Raw genomic sequence first — 9,301 nt, forward strand, 5'->3', positions numbered from 1 at the left:
TCGGCCCCCTTTATATCTGTAGTATGAGATTTGTTTGATAACTTCCAATGTTGAACGTGCACGGCGAAACAGCTAAAAACATATGTTTGACACACTGCCAAGGGGATGATTTTCCTTCCTTTACCATCCACCGTGACCCTGCATACATATCTGTAGGCTTCAGTTTTATTTAACATTTTAGCCACAAACGAGATTAAGGTCAATTGCCTCCAGTAAGCTACAGAAAAAGCCACTGCTATTACTATGGTGAGCCAAGTTTGAAAGTTTGCTTTGTCAAATCAAAGAAGGGAGGGGAGGGGGGGTTCCTAATCCCGTTTCACACACAAATATCAGACAAATTTACGCTTCGCCTGTCCGCTTTAAACAGTATTCCACATGTCACGAATTTAAAAGAAAAAATTTCAAATTTTATCGCGTTTCTTTAAAATTCACGCATCACGCATTAACTTTAGGTTTAATTGCCCAGCACATATAAACCCTCTGTCACCCTCTCCAATGGTTGAAGCTTAATTTGACTTTTTAAACCTCTGCTTTGATCATCCGTGCATGAGTAACAGTATGAAGGCATAACATACTGGCTGCAGTTAAAATATCGGCTGTTTTACGGCTAAAAGTTAACTAACTTTCGTTACTGTTAAAAGAAGAACTTTACGGTTCACATATTTTACAACTAATGGCTCAAATTTGTCACTTTTTTGGGCGTAACAGTTGTTTTTTTTGGCCTTTTAACGTATTATGTTTAACGTCTTTAAGACCCTCTTGCATGACAAGTAGTATGAAAACGAAACTAGGTAAATATATTGCCGGGGCATGTTATTTCTTATCTTAGATAACAAAGAACTTTTTTTCCACTTTTAGACGAGCTTCACTCTAGAGTTCAAATTCTCTTTGTTTTGCTTTTGCGCGGCAGGGCGAAGCAGACTGCGGAAAAGATACTTCTTAGGTAGATTTAGTTTCGATACTTTAGATTAAAACAAACTAACAAATAAGATACAAACAAACTTATGGACTGTTTCTGAAATCATTGAATAAGTTTGTCTCCAATCCTCTAAAAACTGACTAGTTATTAGATGATGAGGTTAGCTTATTTTGGAATATGCAAGGGCAAAACACCTGAAGAGCGTTAGTCAAAACAGCCAGAGGGCATGTTTTTTCTTAATAAGAAATAATCTCTCTTAAAAGAACGATAATTCCCACTCGTAACCTCTAATTAAAGAAAATTTATTCTCAGCTTTGCAGATGCTTTCAGCTTCTGTGCCGAGTTTTTACACTTTTTTGACCGAATTAGCGTCTGCGTTCGCCTTTTTGCCTAAGATTTTGTTACAGTAACCAAGATAACGGAAATTTCGGAAACATAACGGACATAAAGAGCTGTGATTTACTGTTGTTCGTTGTGCTGAGCAAGTTCGTCGCACATTCCTGGCGCTATCGTTGGTTATAATTGATATCTTTTCACCTTACTCGGTACGATGATATTTAAAGCTAGTGCCTACGAAGAGGTGCATCTAAGATCTAAGTCTAAAGTACATTTACACATAATACAATGAAAAGTTTACAATAATTTACGGTTGTAATACCCTTAAGAGTAAGTGCTAAAAGTCCTAAAAATATATAAAATCGTCATTACTGAAGTTGACAGTTGAGACAGATGTGCAAGATACATTACGTAACCATTAAAGAAAGAGAATCCTAAAAGTGCGCTAGATACAAACGTAACAATTGAAAAAGATGAATCCTAAAACATGCCAGATGTATAAATAACAACTGAATGAAAGCGAATTCTAAAAGTGCGCAAGATACGAACGTAGCAATCGAATGAGGAGAAACATCAAATTGTCAAGATACATACGTTGCAGCTGAATGGAAGAGAATTTTGAACTGAGTGCATGAGTTATTTATGTATAAATCCAGCGAAAGGAAATTCAAAAGTGTGCGAGAGGCTAACGTAACAATCGGATGAAGGAGAATCCTAACATTGCGCGAGAGCAGTACCAACGTAATATTCGAACGAAAGAGACTGATCCTAAATGTGTGCGAGATACCAACGTAACATTTATTACTCACGTTAAAAACAAAAAATCATAATATTGATTTGAACTACCAGAAATACATCTTCCCAATAGACCCCATCCGTCAAAAGCCCTGAAATCTAATCGTAAACCGTCAAAGGCCCTCAAAATGTTACCGTAAACCGTCCAAATGGAAAAAAAATTAACCGTTTACTTGGTTAAGTTTTAACATGATGAGGTCAGCATATTATGCACTTATTGACTATGTGGGAGAGCTGAATGGGAAAATATCTGTCTCGTGGTCATGACGCACGAGCCAAACGGAGGAGGAAGACATACGTTACAATCGAATGAAAGAGCTTTCTCAGTCAATACTTAAGCGTTTTATCATATGACCACTGTCTATGCTGCGAAAAATTCGAAAAGTCTTCTTTAACTTAGATAGGATGCGATAGAATTCCACGCGATGGAAAACCACAAAAAACACTCTACGTGTTCCAGGACCCAACGGCTTCTTCCGGACCGGCTCATCAAGTGACCCCATCCAATCCTATCACCTCACCTTTCGCTATGATTTTCTTTGGAAGTGCTTGAGTGGGGCGGACGTTCATATGATAATTTGGAATATGCAAGGACAAAACACCTCAAAAGCTCTCACACACTGGTCAAAACAGCCAATGGGGATGTCTCAATGTGTAAGAGAGATTGTTCCATATTGCATGTTATAATTGGAAAAAAATCATTATAAGCATTGCAGATACCTTCAGCCTCTGTGCCGTGTTTTTCCGCTTTTTGACCGACTTGGCGTTTCTGTTCGCCTTTTCCCCAATATTTTGAAATAATTTGTCATACGAGTGGGCAACTGGTATACTTTGTTGTTACACTAACCAGGATATTGAAATTTACGGGGACCTCTAGGATCCATAAACAACGAGTTCAGTTTTGGTGAGTAAATTCATTGCAGATATGCTAGCGCTGTCGGCCTTATAACGTTGCTTTACTGCAATAAAGTGATGTAAGTTAACTGTCACTTTTGTTACATCAGGTATTGATCTCGAAGCGGTTATAGCATGGGCAGATCAGTGTGGATTTGGGCGTTTTTCATCTTGTTGATTTAAGTTTACAGAGGTATTTCATTTTTTAATTGATATATCATCTCCAAATGAAATTAAAGAATTGACTTTCAAATTCTCTTTGTTTGGCGGAACCGACAAACAGGAGCTCGGTGACGGACCATTTACTTAACGAGAGGCTGACACTTAGAGTGTCACTTCGAAAACGGATTCTCATAGGATACTTGTCTTGTATGCAAGTCGAAGTCGACTCGATTTTTAAGGATTGTCCATCGATTCTTCGATTGTTGCTATTCTCCGAAATACGTTCTAAATTGGTCTCACCCAAAAATTGGAAATTTGAGAGACTTTGCGAGACAAATGAAGAAACATTGGCTTCACCATACAAAACGCAGCGTCACAGAATGTAGTGGTAACTTACGGTTTACAACACAACTCTTTTTACAGCTCACCGTGCGAGAAGAGCAGCCGCGTTGTACGAGTTCCGCATGAAAACATGCACAGCAGTCTCGAACACTCTAAAGGAGTACTTCATATCCTATTTATAGGTCGGTTTGCATGGCTAATCACGCGATAATGAGACATATCGTTATTTACCACAGGGAATGGGACTCTAGAAGATTGTGGTTGTCGGGATAGCATTTGCCTGATCCTCATTCAGGCCCTTTAATATTGTTATGACCCCCCCCCCCCTCTCCCAACCCCTACATTGGCAGTTCGTTGGTAATCACTTTGCTACAGTCTCCCCCTTACACTCTGTTGACTACGATGATCCCCCTCCCTTTCGCCTCAAAACCATGTGAACCCTCACTCCGTCACCTTCCCCCCTCCCCCCACCCCCCTTCGGCCATAAATAATCTGTTCCGTTATTTGTTGCGTAATCTGCGTCACAATTACCATGCACTTTCGAACCCTAATTTTTGAAACTGTAGTATTTTTGTTTATCGATCACTACTTTCTTCTAGCAGCTATTGCCCCATGCCTATTTGCGAGTGCATTAAACTTGATATCGATATTCGCAACTGAACATTAACTCTTGCAGCGGGTTTATTGTGGTAAACTGGTAAATACGCTATAGATCCGAATTTATTTTGCGCGCACTATTGCTTCTTTTTCGATCCAGACTCATTTATACGGTTTTTCGTTATTGCTCTATTGAGGAATAAGAATAAGAACCCGTCAAATTTTCTCAGAATTCTGCGCTGATTAAACTTTCTGCCAAAAAAAATCAATCACGCGTAAGGCCTCCGGTTCCATCCCAGAATGCACCAATAGCATTATGTTTTTTTGTCCTATGACCGTGGCTTTTCGATATCAGTTTATTCAGTGCAGAAAAATTTGAGCTGTTGTCCCCATCTCATTAAAATCTCCCAATGATAACAGCCGGAATCGCCACGGATCGATTTGTTGCAAGTTTATCTCGAATGTCTTATGGAAAAGTTTATTTGCCACTTATAACTAACAATAGCCAACCGGCTTTGACCTTTATCATGAATTGGACAAGTGTCTAGGAATCATGTTCTTACTTATCTGAGATATAAGTAAAACGAGTTTGAGCAGCATAAACAAATACTTTCACATTCTGGGGCTTAAAAGGATGGTAGCGTACTTTGTGCAAACTCCGGCAGGTACAGAATTCCTCTTATTAGTCTCCTTTATACCAGGCCTTGGGCCGCCATTTCTTCTCGTTGTGTTTTGATTTCGTCTTTAATTTTTGCTTTCACGTATTTTTTGTTTGTTTGTTTATTTGCATGTTTTATTCATTTACTTCTTTTTTTTTTTTACAAGGGTTGCTATTTTTGTGGTTATTGGCTTTTATAAGGCCAGTTTCCATCACGCTATCGAGGGTGTAATTAAGTAAGTGAGAGAATTTCAGAAACTTAATAGTATTTCTGACGCGCCAAAACTCTGCAAAACGATGTGTGCCTTTAGAACGTATTATGCCGGTTGCAAATAGAATCCAGAGTCCACATGTACAGCCCTATCGGATATATCATTCATTTTATCCAATCATTCAAATTTGCTTGTAATTATCCTTAACTCGGCAAGTTTATCCAACTTAGTTGATTACCAAAGTTTATCCGAGGCCTTAGCCATTCACATCGTTTTAGATCTTTTGTTCATCTTGCATCTGTGCAGATATCCGACAAGGCTGCTATTGTAAATCGATCTCACTCAGCAAAGGGATCAATTCCTTTTTCAAGGAATTAGAATCTAAAATATTTTTCGCGCCAAATGAAGGCTATCGCTTAAATAACAAATTAGTGGAATAATAAAAGAACTCCAGTATACTAACCATTTCACGCCCAGATCTCACTGATAGTTCTCCTTCTTGCCTGCCATACAGTTCTTATGATGTTAGAAATGTAATTAAAAATGCAGAAAGAAACGTTTCCAGTATCAGTAATGCATCACTAGCTGTGACTGACACCTTATTATCACCTGGAGCAGATAAATCTGACATATTATGCATGAAGCCTTATTGATTCACAAAGGGGTTGATTATTGATGACAAACAGTTCGCTAATGATAAATAAGCTTAAATCCCTTAAGTAACATATAACAGTTCTGACTACAGAACTGACTACTTAGAATGTATATTAGTTTCTGCCAGCGCGGAAAAATGGGGACCGACTGCAAGAAAAGTTATCTCTGGATTGTGAATGTTTTGAAAAATGCTCTGCTTTCTAGAATTCGTCACTCGCATTGTTGAGAACAAAAGAGCCTGCTCGATATTTCAATAAAAAAATTGTCCTTGTCTTTGAAATTGTATTTGTTAGACAAGAAAACAACATTCGTTTAACACTCGTTTAAAAATAGCATTGACCAAATGTTTATCGATTCAAACTACAAAACGGGAAAGTCCCTTACATAATGTGCCTTTTTGGATATGAAGAACACAATCTTTCATGTTTTGGCTTGCTCAATCTTTGTTCCAACCTAAGCATTGCATGTGTCTTCTGTTTTTATCGGAATCCGCGTCGTTCGCGTGGTAGTTTCATAATCAGTTGCGCACGCAAGCTGGTTTTGAAAGGTAAGCCGAAGTTCACGAGATTTTCATTACTGACTATTTTAAATCGACATTTTGAAAGAAACAATTATGCAGGGCATGAGTGCGTGTATCCTTCGTTGTTAAGATCTGAAAGGCAAAAATCCTAACAGTAGTAAAATCCAAGAGATCGATTCCTTTTAATTAACCATTCTCCAATAAGTCCTATAAGCCTTTAGCTACACTTTGATTTTTAGCTAGATTTATGGATTGTACCAGGCTGAACGTTTTACACTTCACTGCTCGTCAACTGTTATTCTATTATTTTATCAGGAAACCATTTTCCGATCGACCATACAGCATGAAGATCCCTTGGTGGATTTTGCCGCTGTCTGCATTGTGGATTTACAAGCAAAGGACAAACTTGTGTGAAGGTGAATAGAAAAAAAATGATGCTGCATGTTATTTTGTACTTACTGCTGCTATTTCAATCATCTCCACACCCGTTCTCCTTCATTGTTATGTAAAACTGCTATTCGAAAGTGATAGATATTTTAGATGAATTGTTGGTAAACCCCCAAAAAATGTCTTTGACCCTCGTTCTAAAGCCGACAGCACAGAATTTCAAAAGAAGTAGAATGAATACAAACCTTTGATGAATTTATTCAAAATGTGAGAACTGAAAAAATTTGATTACTGTCAGAGAGCTCATATCGTAAAATGCAGCATCAGGTTTTCGACTTTGATTTTGGCGGCTTTCTATGACTAACCAGTTATCTCTGAAAAGAGTGGGAATTGAATTAACGTTCTTCAGGCCTAACCACTTCATTTGCGCCCAAGCCGATGATACTTGTACGAAGGCTGATAGTTTCTAGAGAAACTGTTTGGGGCTGAGTCGGTGGGGGTAACGAAATAATTTGGATATATCAACAAAGTTGAAATGGTAAATTGGCCACCGTAACGATTACAAAAGCTGACGTTTCCAGCGTTAGCCCTTCGTCGGAGCGAATAGATTAATTGTGGGTTGTGTGTGCTTTTAAAGGCAGAAAATGGAGCTACGTTATTGGTGGGAACATGGTAACGAGAAAAACACGAATAAAGTAGTGGAATGAAAAGCGTTCGTTGATACCTGTGGGATTTAGACTGCCAGTTTGAAAGATGAGCTTTTGTTCAAGAGTTTTACGGCTTTCCGTGCTACCTAAGTGTAAGGAAAGACCGCAGATTGCCATATGTTGCTTAGAATGATTGGGTAAAGTAAAATGTCTAGCGACTGGTTTCGATGTGTCCCTGTCATTGTTTTCCACGTCGCGAAGGTGTTCTCGGAATCGGTCACCTAGTCTTCTGCCTGTTTCGCCGATGTATATCTTTTTGCAATGAGTGCAAGTTATGCAATAGATTACATTGGCGGAGGTGCACGTGAAGTGATCGGTGATCCTAATGGATCGTTTGGGTCCCGATACTTGTAAGACTCTAGTTTCGCATCGACAAGCTCGATATTATATTTAATGAGGCCATGGGAAAGTATAGTAACCATGAAGGTTGACGGATGCCTTTCTCAATTGTTTATGATTTCTTTACGATCCCTAAATATCTACAACGGAACGGAGGGCAGGAGAAAGTTTACCATGGTCTGAATTTAGGTTATTTGCCTGATGTTTTCTCCACTCCTCGGCAACAATTGTCCAGTTATCTTTATGTAACGCTGTGTGTGGTTATTTTTCCACAACACTGTTATTTTAATCAATTGTATATATTTACCAAAGTGTATTCACTTTTGACGTAATAATGGCGTTAAGTAAATGTTAAGACGTCATCCTTTATAAAATTCTTTGACCAGGATGGTTTCAAGCTTTTCGCTTTATCCCCCAGTGATTTGATTATGTAATTAATTTGGCGGAAACTGTTCATGTACAATAATTCCTATTTAAAAGTGTTTAGAACTTGATTAAAAGATGTCCATTTCATACACATCCTAAATTGACAAGATTAAAGAAAAATTATATGCCCCTTGTATTTAAGATGTATCATATCTTTTTATATGTTTACTTTCTTCAGGTATTCCTTTGGATATTTTTTAATCTTATCTTTTCTTAAAACCTTCGTTGTCCTTGTTAGCTTCAAGTCCATGTTCTTTAAACAATGGAGGCTGTAGCCAACATTGTGTCCCACAAAACTCCAGACATGAGTGCCAGTGTCTAACAGGCTTACCAGAGGAAAAAGATGGAAAGACGTGTGAAGACAGTAAGTCTTTTGCCCTTGAGTTATTTTTTGGATCACATTTCCGGCAACATTCTTATCAGTATGTGTTATTTTATTTCCAGAAGTAAATAAGTTGATTCTTTTCACGGATGCCGAAGCCAACTCGGCAAACATCATCTTCCTGGGTGCCAACTATTCGGTGTCTAGAACCTTGTTCAAGGACCCTGATTCTGATTTTCTTGTTGCTTTGGACTTTGACCGTGTTCAAGATCGCGTGTATTGGACTGACGAAAGCCGAGGGCGCATCATGAGCGCCTTCAGAAACGGATCTTCAGCGAAGATTCTGTACTTTTGTAACGTTCTTCGTCCTGTTGGCTTAGCTATTGACCACGTGGGACGAAACGTTTATTGGACCGATGCCGGGACAGACAGAATCGAAATAGGTCGTCTTGATGGAACGAAAAGGAAGGTCTTATTCAAAGATGGACTTAATGAACCAGGAGCCATCGTGCTCGATGAGAAAAATGGGTAACTATTGATGCAAAAATAAAGACTACATATTTGCTAACAATAGAATTTCCAGGTGTATTTCTTAGGGCACACTGAAAAGGGCACACGAAGATGCGTTTTTATACTATATAATTGCACAAACTCTTATTCAGAACATTTTTTTCATTCGGGCGGCGCAAATAATGAGGGTTTTTCATTCAGTATGCTTTCTTCGTAGTTCAGGAAACACTTGCCTCCTGTCGATGCTTCCTTCAGGCAGTAATCTGATCGTCGCTTCTGATTACAGTTGGCTTAGTTTTGTAACATGTGTGCATAATGCACTTAAAATGCTTTAAATGACCTAGATTTCTTTTCGTTCCTCGCTCTAAGTTTGATATTCTGGACGGATCACGGCAACGAGCCAAAAATTGAGAAAGCTAGCCAAGACGGATGGCTCTGGTAGGATGTCCATTGTTACAAAAGACTTATTCCAGCCAAGTGGACTTACCATCGACCATGCTAAAAAGCATCTGTATTGGGCT

General features: G+C 38.6%; 2 protein-coding genes across 3 annotated transcripts in view; one reads left to right on the plus strand and one right to left on the minus strand.

Annotated features, from left to right (window-relative positions):
• LOC111340954 (uncharacterized) overlaps nucleotides 1-9,301 on the minus strand; it is a 198,673-nt gene that overhangs the window by 83,882 nt on the left and 105,490 nt on the right. The window lies entirely within an intron of this gene.
• On the plus strand, nucleotides 2,746-9,286 carry LOC111346421 (low-density lipoprotein receptor-related protein 6-like). 2 transcript variants are annotated; one of them, XM_022953709.2, is made up of 6 exons: nucleotides 2,746-2,954; nucleotides 3,055-3,137; nucleotides 6,405-6,505; nucleotides 8,187-8,312; nucleotides 8,393-8,798; nucleotides 9,150-9,286. In XM_022953709.2, exons 3-6 carry the CDS (start codon nucleotides 6,433-6,435, stop codon nucleotides 9,220-9,222), a joined length of 678 nt encoding a protein of 225 aa, XP_022809444.1. In that variant the 5' UTR covers nucleotides 2,746-2,954; nucleotides 3,055-3,137; nucleotides 6,405-6,432; the 3' UTR covers nucleotides 9,223-9,286. The 2 variants fall into 2 exon arrangements, with proteins under 2 accessions (XP_022809444.1, XP_022809445.1); XM_022953710.2 differs by lacking the exons at nucleotides 2,746-2,954; nucleotides 3,055-3,137 and adding an exon at nucleotides 5,970-6,116.

The sequence above is a fragment of the Stylophora pistillata genome, chromosome 5 (assembly GCF_964205215.1).
Source record: "Stylophora pistillata chromosome 5, jaStyPist1.2, whole genome shotgun sequence".
In the NCBI taxonomy this organism is placed as follows: Eukaryota; Metazoa; Cnidaria; class Anthozoa; order Scleractinia; family Pocilloporidae; genus Stylophora; species Stylophora pistillata.